At 41.8% G+C, this 15,039-nt stretch overlaps 1 protein-coding gene across 1 annotated transcript in view; it reads right to left on the bottom strand.

Moving 5' to 3' along the window:
- Positions 1-15,039, bottom strand: part of LOC140355869 (uncharacterized) — an 84,479-nt gene that overhangs the window by 23,852 nt on the left and 45,588 nt on the right. Inside the window, exon 7 of the mRNA XM_072440509.1 lies at positions 9-542. Coding sequence (XP_072296610.1) covers positions 9-542 — 534 coding nt within the window. The remainder of the gene's footprint in view (positions 1-8; positions 543-15,039) is intronic.

The raw sequence follows: 15,039 nt of genomic DNA, 5'->3' as shown, positions 1-15,039 counted from the left end.
CAGGTGATGTTCTAAAAGCCTTTTCACACTGGTCACACTTAAAAGGTTTCTCTCCAGTGTGGACTCTCATGTGTGTTGTTAAGCTGCTTGAGCTTGAAAATGCCTTCTCACAAACATCACAGCTGTAAGGTTTTTCTCCAGTGTGGACTCTCATGTGTGATGTTAAGTGGCTTGAGCTTGAAAATGCCTTCTCACAAACATCACAGCTGTAAGGTTTATCTCCAGTGTGGACTCTCATGTGTCTTATTAAGTTGCTCAAGATTGAAAATGTCTTCTGACAAACATCACAGCTGTAAGGTTTTTCTCCAGTGTGGACTCTCATGTGTTTTATTAAGTTGCTCAAGATTGAAAATGTCTTCTGACAAACATCACAGCTGTAAGGTTTCTCTCCAGTGTGGACTCTCATGTGTGTTGTTAAGCTGCTTGAGCTTGAAAATGTCTTCTGACAAACATCACAGCTGTAAGGTTTCTCTCCAGTGTGGATTCTCATGTGTTTTTTTAAGTAGCTTGAGCTTGAAAATGTCTTCTCACAAACATCACAGCTGTAAGGTTTCTCTCCAGTGTGGATACTAGTGTGTATTTTGAGAGCTCTTGCTGTAGGAAAACTGTTTCCACACTGGTCACACTCGTATGGTTTTTCTCCTGTGTGAGTTCTGTAGTGTTTCTTGAGCGCAGAAGAACAGCTCCATGTCTTTCCACACTGGTCACAGGTGAACCCCATTCTTCTGATGGACTTTTAGATCTGCCATGAACACAGAAAAAGAAGATGTTAAGTAATAATAGGGTTAAATAAATAACTTATACTTTTGTCAATTCCTTATCACCATTGAGAGTGGTGTTGTCATGGAAAAAATAAGTCATTTTCACAAGCTTCAGTGAGTTATGAAACGAACAGAACTTTACTGTTTCTATAAGAATGTGGACAGTATAACAGGCTCTGGCTTTGGGTGAGGACCGACAGCATCAAACAAGTCTAGCCAGAGCTCTGTCATTCAAACATGTTTACATTCAACATTGATTTAATTTAACAATTAAATGTGTTTGTGTGAATGAGGGTAAAGTGGGAGAGTCATGTTTGATCCTTTGTATTTCACATTCTGAGTACTTTTTTTTCCAGAGTTTTTTTGGGCCTGTAGGCTTTGACAGGACAGTGCAGTGGGAAATGGGAATGAGACTGGGGAACGACATGCAGCAAACAGGTGAAAGCCGGACTCAAACTCATGAGGCCGCAGCCCGCCCCACACGGCAGGCGTCTCTCAATGCTCGGGGTTTGAGAGACTCGACTAAAACCAAAGCACATCGTTTTCTTCTTCAAGAGACACACACCAAAAACACTGATGAAAAATGTTGGGGAGACAAAATATATTTTAGTTATGGAACAAATTGGTCAGCAGGAGTCGCAATGCTTCTACACAACATTCCTGGGAAGGTAATTGGCTCTAAAATGGCAGTTTGGGTCACTTGACTGGGCAACAGTTCACACCTGAGAGAACTTCATAAGAAGAAAAAAATGTGTGTTTCCGGTAACTCGACCTGGATTTCAAAATAATGAAAACCAGACCTTAAACATTTTATTGCATATTTACTGGCCGTATGTTTCGAGAATGTCAAATTGTGAGAGCAAACTCAAAAGCTGCGGGGAAAAAAACATTTGTGGGCATCGTAAGCTATGAAAATCACCACACATTTGATTAGTTTTGTTTTACCCACGGGCGCATCCATGTATGCGCCCGTGGGATTTAATCATATAACCGTTACATGAGCAAACATATTTCACAAACGTGGTGTGAGTACAGCGCCAGATCAACTCGGGGAACTTGCAGCTGTTCAGAGCAGCGACAAAAAAGTGTGGTTTGTTGCCGTGAGCAAACCAGCAAGAACTCGTCACAGAGCGGTGTTGTGTTGCCTGTGATAGCACGTGTGAACACAATGATTGGGAACATTTGTGGAATTATATATATATATATAAAATAATAATAATAATAATAATAGAAATCCTGCGCACTGTCTTACTTGCAAATAAAAATGTATTGGTAAAGAGACAACGTTTCGGCAACTGGGCCTTCAAAAAATAGTGATTAATACTATTTTTGACGTATGTGTAATTCATCATGAGGTGTCACTATTTGTCTATCGTTTTGTGATTAAAGGTGCCATAACATGCTTTTTTCACGTTTCGTAGTCTAGTGTAGTCTAGTGTATAATTGGTAATAATAAGGGTTGTGCAACAGCCTTAACATAATAGTTAAGAAATATCACCCAGACCTTGGACCCCCTCACCAACCCGGAAATGCAAACGGCTTGGTTTGATATTCGCCCCCAACCTTGCGAAGAGCGATCTGGCTCCCCCGCCCAACCCGTGACGTAGTCTCAGAGAGCGTGTGTGCCCCGCCCACCCGTGACGTAGCCCCACAGCTGTCTGCTCCGCGCTGCGCAGCTCCGCGCGAATGAGTGAGAATCTATCTATCTATCTATCTATCTATCTATCTATCTATCTATCTATAGAGATAGAGATAAAAAAGTCTTATGTCCATCACGCTCTTATTTCCTGGTTTTTCGTATCGGATAGAACTTCTCTCCGTTTATTTTCCCGGTTGCTGCATCAAGTGCCACATAAACCTTCACCATTGTGATAATAGTAAAGAGTGCGATATCATTAATGACGTTTTGGGCCTCTTTGAGCCGTGTTTCCTCGTAAATCGAAGCAGAAAAACTCCGGAATGAGCTTGAAGGGAGACAGCAGCGCGGAGCCGGGGGGAAGGGGGCGGGAGGCGGCAGGCGGGGGGTGAGGGGGGCTAATGACGCGTGCTTGCCCTTATGACGCGGTCTTGCCCCACCGCCCGTCAGTTTGGAGATTTGTGGAAAGGAGATAGTCTGTACTAAAGCTAAACACTGCGGGAATCAATCAAAAAAACACTCTGGACAAATATGAAGCACAAATAGCAATGTAAGAAGGTTAAAAGCTCTGAAAAGTCGATTTTGCATGTTATGGGACCTTTAACATCTGTGATTGGCCACTCCTATTTTTTAGGCCACTCCTATTTAAACCTCTGTCCCATCCTCAGTTACCCATTTGCCTGACGAAGGCCCAGTTGCCGAAACGTTGCCTCTTTACCAATACATTTTTATCCGCAAGTAAGACAGTGTGCGGGATTTCTTTCCCTAGTACAGTAACATTTTTTTTTAAATGCACAAATGCAGGTTGTTGCAGTTTTTATTTTATTTTTTTAACACTTTAACAGTGCACCTTTTTTGAGGTAGCTTGAATAAGAAACAATAGTGCAGAATTTGAATTAAATAAAAAAGCAGCTCAACTTAAAATCCCCAGAAGCATGTAAACAAATAAACAAAGTGTATTAAAATTGCAACAGTGTCATAAAGTAAGGCCATAATGTGCTTTTCAGAACTGCACTCTTAATACTCTTGGGCTTAAATAATAAAACGTATGTTTTTCTTGATGAAATCCATCTGTTGTCGAGTCGAGAGTAGGCCAGGGGCCAGTGTTTGAAGCGACCTACACTCATCCTCGCAGTAGCCACGGTGTCTATCACGCCGTGTTGGGAAAGCAAGTTCTGTACGCAGAGATGGCCAGAATGTGCGACGCAGCGCACACTCCGCACTCCCGTCTCACACATAGCTTTCTTCATATTAGCAGCGCTTGTCACGCAAAATTACACCGACCCGTTGCTTGTCGATGCCCCAGTTATTGAGCATTTTTTCCTTAATCTGTTAAGATGCTCTCTGCTGTGTGGTGTCCGCGAAATTCCCTGGACATGCGGATGATTGATCCATGATGCAAGTTAACTGCCGTAAAGTGTGGGCAGTAAAATGTCATGATCCATTCATGTGTTATACGGAGGAGAGAGACTAATAATAAGCTTGAAATGTATAACGCTGATCAAACTAGTAAGAGTAAAATGTATATCCGATCACTGATCGGGATGCAACATCCGATCAGAAAATAATAAACAATGCTTTAGGTTACATCTGTCATGGAAGAGCAAATCCATGGATGTACGCGTTGCACTAAACAAAGACTGCAGCACAACAGAGGAAGGGAGGGCTTATTACTGATGTCATCAATGCAGTTAAGTTGATGAATCATTTACAAGATTTATTCATTTACAGGAACACGAAAGACCCCCGAGGAGACTTCTCTGTCTTTGAAGAAGAAGGATCTGTCCAAGTGCATCGAGAGTGGACTGTCCATTCAGTGTGTCACATGCACTTCTACTGAGACGATACATAGCTTCAGATGACGTCACAACATCCGGGTCACTGCCCCCTCACAAAACCTTGATACCGAGTAAGCTAACTGTCATTCTGATCAATCTCAAAAAGTTGCTCAGTTTTGGGATGTTCAAATCACTGATGCTCCAAATGCTCTGCGTAACCACGTGACACGCGGTAGTTATGGTGTTGTTTCCCCCTCGCAAACTGAATGCCCCCGTTACTAGGTCAAGTGACCCGGATGACGACGTCAGCGTGAAGCTATGTATCGTTGCTGGGACAACGGTAAAAACGTGTATATCTTTCATAAAAAGCAATAAACATGTAAAATAATAGTAGAAACACACTCTCAGTAATTCACTTCACATCCAGCCGAACCGATAAAAAGAGTTCACTTCATTAGTGTTGTTGTTTTACGTTTGTAGCGTTAGCCGACTAGCGTTAGCCGACTAGCGTTAGCCGACTAGCGTTAGCCGACTAGCTAACGTCACAAACAAGTTAAAACTATGGCCTAAACGCCGGATATAAGTGAAGGAAACACATTCCTTTACAAATATTATGTCATTCTTCACTCACCTTCGGCTATGTTGAGTTGGAGTCGTTGTAGGTCGCGGGTTTAAGCAGCGAGTCCAGCAGCATGGCAGGCACTAGATCATACACGCCTAACTCACGGAAGTACTTCTTCTTCTTCTTCTTCTAGTATTGTTTATCAGCAGTTGGCACGCAACTAAAGGTGCCACCACCATTACCGCCACCGGCCGGTATGGAGTGTGGGTTGGGAAGGCCCCAACAGTCCTTAAATCCTCCCCATTGATCCTGTTGACTTAAGGTACATAAGGAGTACCTTTACTATAACCTCTTGTGAGATGTTCAGCAATCATTCCTTGATACTAAATCTAATCCCATGTTCACATACTCTCTCTCACAATTTGTCTTTGCTGTTGATATTTCGGGCAATGAATAATGACATGCTCCACTGTCTCTTGGACTCTGCAGCGCTCGCACTCCCCTGTTCAATGTTTCCCTATTATTCTGAGGGTGTCATTCAGCCCTGTGTGTCCCAACCTCAGACACGTCAGAACGTCCTCCTCTCTGCGGCTCTTACTGCTCCACTCTCTTGTTCTCCCCTCTGCTCTCGTTTGTATAATATAGAAAAACCGGCCTTTGAGGCAAGATAAGATAAGATATGCCTTTAATGTCCACACATGGGGAAATGTGGGTGTTACAACACAGTAGATACAGGGGGAAAGGACAGATAACTTATAGGAAGTTAAAAAAAACACTCTTAATAGAAGAACTCTTATAAACAAAAACTATTTTAACAAAACCTTGTAAACAGGTCCTCTCATATCTTAATAGGGAATGGAGGGAAGAAAAATAAAAATAAAGATAAAATAATAATAATAATAATAATAATAATAAATATAGCCGCAAGCGGCAATGATCGGCCCTCGCCACGCTGCCGCCACGCCGCAAGAGGAGGGGGCGCTAACGCGCCCCAATTGTCCTTTTATTACGCCTACTGCTGAATCTGTGACGCTGTCACATCTTCTCCCCTTTGTTTTACCATCAAAAAGCAATTTTATTTTGAATTCTTGGCAAAATGTGCAGCTTTGCCGCACAGACACCGTGACTCTTAGAATAAAAATGTGGATAACTTTTGATGGTCCACCCCTGAAGATGAGTCTCACCAAATTTCAGGTTAATAGGGCTGACGCCCTAAGAGGAGTTTGTGAAAGTCTAAAGTGTAAACATGTTCTGGCGATTTCCCCATTGGAATAACATGGAAGGTTTCGGTCATCGTTACGGCAACGCCATAACAATTATGACATGGGTCTCATTGACTTTTTTGATGGGGCCAAAATTGAGTTGTGTGTCAAATTTCATATAATTTCGCAAAACTAAATATTTAACCTCCATATGAAATCTGTAGGGGGCGCTGTGGCTCCAAATTGATTTATTTCACTTCTAGTAGGTTTAGGGCAAAGAGTTTAACAACTGATTCTAATTTGACGCAATTCGGACTTTATCTGCGCAAACGGCAGAAATGTAAAATTTTGGAGATTTCTGAAATTCTTGCTACAGTTTGCGGCTTCGCCGCACAGAGACCGTGACAGGGTCAATGTCATTTGGATAGCTTTTGATGTCCCACTCCTCAGTAGCATTTTCACCAAATTTCAGCTTTTTAGGGCCAACGCCCTGGGAGGAGTTCGTAAAAGTACGACGTTTGGAAAAACTCCGAAGTCATGTTTAGCCATTTTTGAAGCAATATGGCCGACATTTGGTTGGGCGGACGGCGTTGCCGCAGTAATAGTTTTTACTTCTCTTGTCACCATCTACCTCTGCGCCAAATTTCATGATTCTACGATCAGATTTTTTTTGGGTCATTTCCCATCTCTCAATGCATTTTTGGTACATTTGGGGGCGCTGACGCGCCAATTTTTTTATTTTAGAAAAGGGAAATAGCCAGAATGTAGAGAGGCACGATTTTTAGAGGTGTGCAAATTTTTGTGACTTTTCATCAATGTTCACTGGGTGAAAAATAGGGGGGTTGGTCCCGAGAAGAAGAAGAAGAAGAAGAAGAAGAAGAAGAAGAAGAAGAAGAAGAAGAAAGAATAATATTCCGATGCGAAAACAATGTTTCCCATTTTTCAAATATCATAAACTATACATTTTCGGAAAGCGCTCGCGCTTTCCTACCTCATGGTGTGGGTCCCTGGTCACTGACGGGTACTTTCGTTGATTTTGAGTGGGCTCCGCCCACTTTGTGTTTTTTGCCCTCTATACAGTAATAATGTTAAATTTTTGCATTACATGCTTAAATGCACGGAACATGCAAGAGATGGGGAACGTATTCGTGAGGTACTTAGCGCAAATGAGTGCTTTATATGGGGATGACGACCGCGTTTAGTGCGCACTTTTGCACGGGCTTCGCCCGTTTACAACGGTAATGTTCCATTTTCCTACTACTAATTAGTATGCACGGGGCGTGCATGAGTGAAGGAGTGCGTTAGTGAGTGTTTGGAAGTGGGCGAGTGCTTCGCGCTCGATTTCGTGCGCACTACGTGTGCACTTTCGCAGCCGTGCTTCGCACGGCCTTACGAGATTAATAGGCCTCTCGCCAGCTTGTGGCGCTCGGGCCTAATAATAGAAATAAAAGTAGCAGGTATAAGACAAATAATACTAATAATAATGGTAAAGTTCACATTAACACTACTACATTTCTTTCTTCTCAACAAACTCAGATCTACCCCAGGCTCTTTCAGAAACCATGGAGGGACATTAGAGTTTGGAACTGTCGGGCTCACGTTCAGCTGGTTAATTCCTATTTATTTGAGCTTCACTCTCTCCTATCCACCCAAAGCTGGTGAACTGTGCTTTTTCTTTTTCCTGACATGGTTTTAGTACATTTAGTCCTGGGTGGCTTACACTATGTCCTTGTAAATTAACCCAATATGTTAGAATCATCTGCTCTCTTCTGCTATCTAGAGGCATCTCCCCCTTTTCAACTTGGAGTGCATCTACTGGAGTTGACCTCATCGCCCCACAACACACTCTTAAAGCTTGGTTCTGAACTATATCTAATTTTTTTAGATTACTCCTTGAAGCTGAGCAATATACAATACACCCATAGTCAATCGATGATCTGATCAGAGCCATATATATTACCTTCAGGCATTTCCGGCTAGCTCCCCACTCCCGTCCCCACTCCCGTCCTCTCAAGCACCTCATAATGTTTACAACTTTTTTACACTTCTCTACTGTTTTACTTATATGCACTCCCCATGTCAATATAGTGTCAAACCACAACCCCAAATACTTAAACTCACACTCGTAAAAAACATTGTTTTTGTCTTATTTACAGAAAATCTAAATCCCCACTTAATTGTCCATGTTTCCACTTTATGTTTGGCTTGTTGCAATTTCCCCCCAGTATATTCAATATTTCTACCTCTCTTCCACATTACTCCATCATCTGCAAAAAGAGAGACCCCTATAGGGCCTTCCACATTACAAAATATTTCATTATTCATAATAGAAAACAGCACCGGGCCCACTACACTCCCCTGTGGCGTACCATTTTTGATGTCATACTTTGAGCTAAAATCTTTCCCCACACGCACTGAAATATTCCTACCAAAAAATTCCTAACCCATCCTAACATCTTGCCTCTTATTCCCATCTGATGCAACCTTATAATTAGCCCCTCCCTCCACATCATATCATCAGCTTTTTCAATGTCAAAAAATACTGCAACAACACACTCCTTATTCACTTGGGCTTTTCTAATTTCATTTTCAAAAATAACTGCTGGGTCTATTGTACTCCTGCCTTTCCTAAATCCAGATTGGTGGCTTTTAATCATTTCATTTTTTTCCAAAATATAGCATAGTCTTTCATTGATCATTTTTTCCATTAGTTTCCCTACATGCGATGTCAAGGCTCTAGGTCTATAGCTCACTGCCAAGCTGGGATCCTTACCTGGTTTACAATTTGGTACTATTACTGCCTCCTTCTACTGGTCTGGTAGGAATTCTCCATCCACACTTTATTATACAACTGTAAAATTAAGGCTTTACTTTTTCCACTGAGGTTCTTCAACATACAATAACTTCATCTTTTCATACTTATTTAAAGCGTCATTGAGTTCCTTCATTGTAAATTCAACATTAATTGCACTATCATAGTCACTGATATCATCTAATCTATTGGTGTTATTTCCCACAATCTTTCTTCTTGCTCTCTTTTCCTCTACACTCAGATTTTCCCGACTATTAACTTTTACATATTGCCTAGCTAACAACTCAGCTTTATTTGCATTATCTAGAACTACTTCTTCTCCATTTTTCATCACTGGGTAACTAAAACTTTTATTAATACCAGCCATTCTTTTAATTGTTCCCCAAACCTGACCTACCGATGATTGTCTACCAAGCGTGTCACAGTAACCTCTCCAATACTCTTTCTCCTTTTACCGTTCTTTTTACCATTGCTATTTTCTTTTTATAATCAATATAATTTTGAAAACAATCATTTCTTTTCAATACTTTAAATGCTTTATTCCTCGCTCGAATGGCATTTGTGCATTCTTCAGACCACCAAGGGACAATCTTTCTTTCTTTTCTTTTTTTTTTCTTTTTTTTTCTTTTTTCTTTTTTTGTAAGGCCCAAAATCACAACAACAGTTGCCTCTGAGGGCCACAGGGAGAAATGAATCAACAATGTCTGTGGTGGCGAGGGAGTCAGACAATGTCTGTGGTGGCGAGGGAGTCAGACAATGTCTGTGGTGGCGAGGGACGATGTCCCAGGGTCCTCTGTCCTTAGACTCTCCTTTCGGTTTTGCTTACCTTTGCTCTTCCTTATTGTCTGCTTTGCTGCTCTCACAATCGCAAGACACAAAGAAGTTTACATCCACGTTTACTTTCTCCATTTCATTTTCACAAATGACCCTGAATTTATTCCAGTCTATTCCTTTAAAACACCACCTACTTATTCCTTCCGTGCACTCTCATAATTAAAACTTATCTGTTTTTATTGGGTAGTGATCACTCCTTATCAACGACCCAGGTGCTCATCCCAGCAATATGATGGGCTGATTCTGTTCCATTCCTTGCATTAAATCTAGTTCCACTCCCGTCATTCAAACATACAAGACCCTTCATATCCATTAAATCCTCTATCACCAACCCATTCCCATCATTATGCCCACAACGTACTATGAGCATTAAAATGACCACAACATGTAGATTTGCCCTCAAGATGAACCATAAAATCCTGCAGACCCTCCAGTGTTAAACGCTTAAGATGAGATAAGATATTCCTTTTTTGTCCACACATGGGGAAATTTTGTTGTTGCAACGCAGGTAGATTCAGAGGAAAAGGATAGATAACTTATAGGAAGTTTAAAAAGCACTCTTAATAGAAGACTCCCCCACACTTCTATCACACTTCTATCACAATGAATTATAATTATTTCCCTTTACTTAAAACTCTATACTGATCCCATTCCTGATAAATATTGCACATCCTCCACCATTTCCTCCTTGCCTATCCCTTCGAACACACTCGTACCCTCTAATAACAAAATCTAATGTTGGCTTTAGCCAGGTTTCTTGAACACAAATGACATCCGGTTTCACCTTACTATCTTGTACATATCCTTTAAATTCCTGTCCATTTGCAATGAGACTCCTGGCATTCCACTGCAGTATAATCAGGTCTTCTCACTTGCTTCTCCTCCTGCCTTACTGTTCCCCTCTAACCTTTTGTTCATTAGCTCCCAAGAGATACCTTTAGCACCCAGGAATTTCTCCGCCCCCTCTACTATCATCTTAGCTTTGTCTGGTTTACGTTTGACTTGTTCAGAGCAATTTATCACATAAGACAAAAATACTACCAAGTCATCAACAGCAAGTACTATACTTGTTCCTCCTCTTTTTGGAACAACACTGGTGTCAGCAGTGTTTCCTTGTTTCTGTATTTGGACCTTCGTTGCAGCTTCTGCATACGAGATGTTATTCAACATTTTTACCTTTTCAATTTGTACAGCTTTCTTTCTTACCTCACATCCACCAAACGTCGCAGTGTGCTGTCCCCCACAATTACAGCACTTAATCTGAGCATTTTCCTCACATTCTTCAATCTTATGTTCACCTCCACATTTTAAACATTTCTGCTTCCCTCTATACACCGCTGCTATGTGGCCATAAAGCTGACACTTGTAGCACCGGAGTGGAGGAGGGACATATTCTCTTACCAGGAAACTCAAACAGCCGGCTTTCACTCTCTCAGGAAGCACATCTTTAAATTCCAATAAAACCGACATGCTCTGAATTCTTTGGCCATCACTCCATCTCATCAATCTCTTAACAGAATCCACCCCTGCACCCAAACTGTTTTTAAACTTATCCAGATCTTCATCCAGGGGGATTCCTGTGACTACTCCACGTGCTCCTTTCCTTTCTCCAACAACCTTAAACTCACTTACAGCCATCTTTCCAATGCTACTAATCTGCATTGCTGAGTTTTTCTGCGCCTCCGAATCACACACAATCAGTAGATTACCATCTCTCGACACTGGCAAATGCTACATCCCCCAATATCTTCTTTATCTCCCTTGACAGCGCCAAGATTCCAATTTTTCCTAACTCACTCTCAGTTTTAAATTGAAGGATTACTTTAGGATTATTCTGCTCTCTCACGACTCTTTTCCGACCCTCCGATCTCCCTTCATCTGGACTGGGCAGAAGAATGAAGCGATACATGAGCATAAGTAACAAACATAGTAGCATAATCAATATACTTCATTCCCCCTGTTGATATCTGAAGGAGATCACAATCAGAACCCATATATAATCAAATAATTCACATAGAATCACTGGTGAGAAAACCGTGCATCAATATAAACATGTCTACTACAGAACTGCAAAACTTTCCCATTGTTCGGCTCACCAGACAACTCTGAAAAATAAAGCACAGCGCAGCACACTAGACAAAGGGAAAGGTTAGAGTAGATAACATTCCTCTTCCTCCGGGAGGACAGCATCTTCCTTTGGCACCAACATATCAACATATACAGACCTCCTCCTGCCTGAGCCACAAAGCCGCCGATCGTTCGTTCCACCAGGCGGGTAAGACACAGTGAAGGTCTTGATACAGGGTATGCAGCCATAGCCACACAAGACCAGGATGGCCAGGAAAACGGCGAGGGAGAGTATCACAGACGACATTAACCCTTTCCATTGTCATGGAATCAGACATACACCGATGCTATTCCGTAACACATCGAGAACACAATTCAACTTAGAAAATGAAACGACACAGAAATATGAGACATTTGTATGGCAAGCTTGGGAGAAAACGCCTGGACTGATCACGCAGGCTGTGGTACGCAGCCTGCGTGATCCTCCTGCGTCTCACCCCGTTTTTTCCCATGCTGGTTGGTTTTGTTAGATATTCTGGAATAGGCGGGTCACATTTCTCATTGGTCAGCTTCACATCAAGGCACTTGTTTTACAGCTGGTATTTTTCCTAGAGATCAAGCCTTGGGTAAACATTACCCAAACTCCTCTGGGCTGTCACCCCCCCTAGGGTAAACATCCTTTGGCCCATCTTTACGACCCCTTCACAAATGCAGTTTGTCACACACCCGTTATTCTCTTAGACTAATGATGCAGATAAAATATCACTATTATGCAGATAAAATACATCACAGAAATATAATCATATATTCACATTTTATCACATCCATTTACCAAAATAATTCATCCATGAATCCGAAATGGATGTGTCTACCCCCGAATGCTTTTTCATCTTTCTATTTAGTGTGCGTAATCCGTCAACAACCTGGGTCAAACGGCCCCCTTCGCGTGTGTTATTCGGTATAAAAGTACAACATTGCTCCTCCCCTATCATGGCGCAAATCCCGCCTTTCTCTGCCAAGAGCATGTCCAAGGCTATACGATTCTGGAAGGCCATCAGAGAGGTAGCGGCTAGCTGCTCGTGTACAGCAGTGAATCCTTCCTGGGAAAAATTACCCAGTCTCTGAACATTATAATGGATGTAATTAATTCTATCAATGTTTTTATTTATAGTACACCACGGGCAAAAGAATGATTCAAATCCTGCGGCCACTTGATTACTTATTTTATACTCGTCTGGCACACCCCGTGGGACTCCTATGGCATCGACATAGGTTGGGTCAGCTTCACTCAGCCAGGGAGTGGATTTCCCTACCGATCTCATGGGACGCAGTGGGTTCTCTGCCATCCGGACAGGAGAATCAGCCCACTGCAAAATGTCGTTAGCTGTCATGGGAAACACGTCTGCCTGCACAATGAGAGATACTAGGGCACAAGGACCTTCATTCTTGCCGTCTAATGCATGGTGAAGCACTTTGCCTCCGCACCACCAATAGAGATCTGCACGCGTCAGTAGAACGATATCTCTATGTAAGCTATACATTAGCGCGCAGGTCCCTTCCGGGTCGTGGCCAAATTTATTTCCACCCCGGATATATTAATACTTCCCCTGCCCAGTAAACTCCTAACCGTGGTACAGAGGCTGAGCAGACATAGTACTCGTTGCAACACGATTTTATTTGGTTACATGAAACGGAATGCAGGACATACGGATCAGCGGTGGCAGACACGCGCCCGCCGAAAAAACATCGAAAAACAGACCCAAAAACAACAAGACACTTCCGGCTACCCACAAAGCCACCCTCTCTCTTCAAGGGGCCAGCCAGGCAGGTAACAATGTATTTCCGGCAGACTACGCACCACACAGAGCACTGCTGCCTCTCACTGGTGATAGTCCGTTATGACGCTTTGTACACCTGCTGATGCAAAGAGGGGACAAGCAAAGTCTTCACTGACACAGATTTAAACCCCAGATCAAAGAAGTGGGACAAAAGTGATCTCCTCTGAACTGCAAACCTGTTACACTCCATTAAAACATGGGGGACAGTTTCTTCTTTTCCACAGGTTTCACATTGGCCATTGTGATTTTTTCCAGTCAAGAAGAGGTCCGATGCTAAGCCCCAGTCACAGTCTCGTTATCAGGACAGGTAGTTTATGAATATTCACCTTCAAAAAACAAGGAATTCTTTCAATAGCTTCTACTGTCTTTTATAGTAGGTTTAATTTCTAGGTATCAAGCACACCTTGTACTATTTTCAATTCAACCCTATTTAGATAATAATAATACCATTTTATAGCTTCTAAATCAGGTAAACTAGAAAGTCAAATCTAAGGTTTTTTTTTAGTACTTTTTGTCTCCAGGTATCATACACACTTTTTACTTTTTCAAATTAACCCTTTATAGGTTTTTAATGAATATTCATCTTTAAAAATCTAGGAAGGCGGCAACCCCCGAACCCGGTGGTGGACGCCGGAAGTACGGGATGGCGTAAGGGATAAGGTTTCTTCTGCTTATGGGACTCCTAAGGCCGTTGACACAGAGGCAAAAACCCGGGGCGCTCCCAGGGAAATTCACTGTCACTGTTGTTTGGTCACAGTCTCAATAATCGTGATCAATCATTAAATCGTGATATTTAATCAAAACGGTAAAATTTGACATCCCTGCTCTAAAACAAATAATTGTTTGAATAATCGTGATTACAGTTATGGTTTTAATAACTGTGATTGTCATATTTTTTTCATTAATTGAGCCTTAACGTTACTTTTCACTTGCAGATTTAATAGTGAGACAAACAAAAATCACACCTTTAGCAAAATGGAGAAAGAAATGTGACTATTTTTTGTGTTAAAAGTCAGTCTGCTTTTAATAAGACAAACTCAACTCAAACTGAAATCGTCAGTGTTGAAAGAAAAGCGTTCAATCATCTGTCACGTGGCCCGGCTCGGAAAGTGTTAGAATAATGGGCTCTGGCAACATCCAGACAGTTTTCTTCCTTATACGCTGCAAAACGGAAGCGCTGGGCTGAACGTCTGCTCAGGCGCGTTACATGAGAGACACGCAACTTTGTAACACACAATCAAGACGCCAAACCGTTCTATTCAAACAGGCCTGCGAGACTCATCGACACCACATTCAACAGTCCCTAGTTCAAAGGGCACGTTACAGGTTTTTATTTGGTGTGTCTGTATCTGTTGTACATATGAACCCTAGTTTTACACCGATCGAGCGGCTATATGCAAGGAAAAGTACAAACAAATCTATAGTAAATGACAGGAAGTGACATCACATTAGGGTCCAGCCAGAGTAGATGTATAATTTACACAAAACAACTGTTTTTCACCCTATAAATGTTAATTCAACAAAATAAAGGAGCGCTCATATATTTCTA

The sequence above is a fragment of the Eucyclogobius newberryi genome, unplaced genomic scaffold (assembly GCF_026437365.1).
Source record: "Eucyclogobius newberryi isolate DKJ021-1_F unplaced genomic scaffold, fEucNew1.0.hap1 SCAF_12, whole genome shotgun sequence".
NCBI classification, from domain to species: domain Eukaryota; kingdom Metazoa; phylum Chordata; class Actinopteri; order Gobiiformes; family Gobiidae; genus Eucyclogobius; species Eucyclogobius newberryi.
The sequence above is the reverse complement of the archived record's forward strand: the minus strand, read 5'-3'. Positions and strand labels throughout refer to the sequence as shown.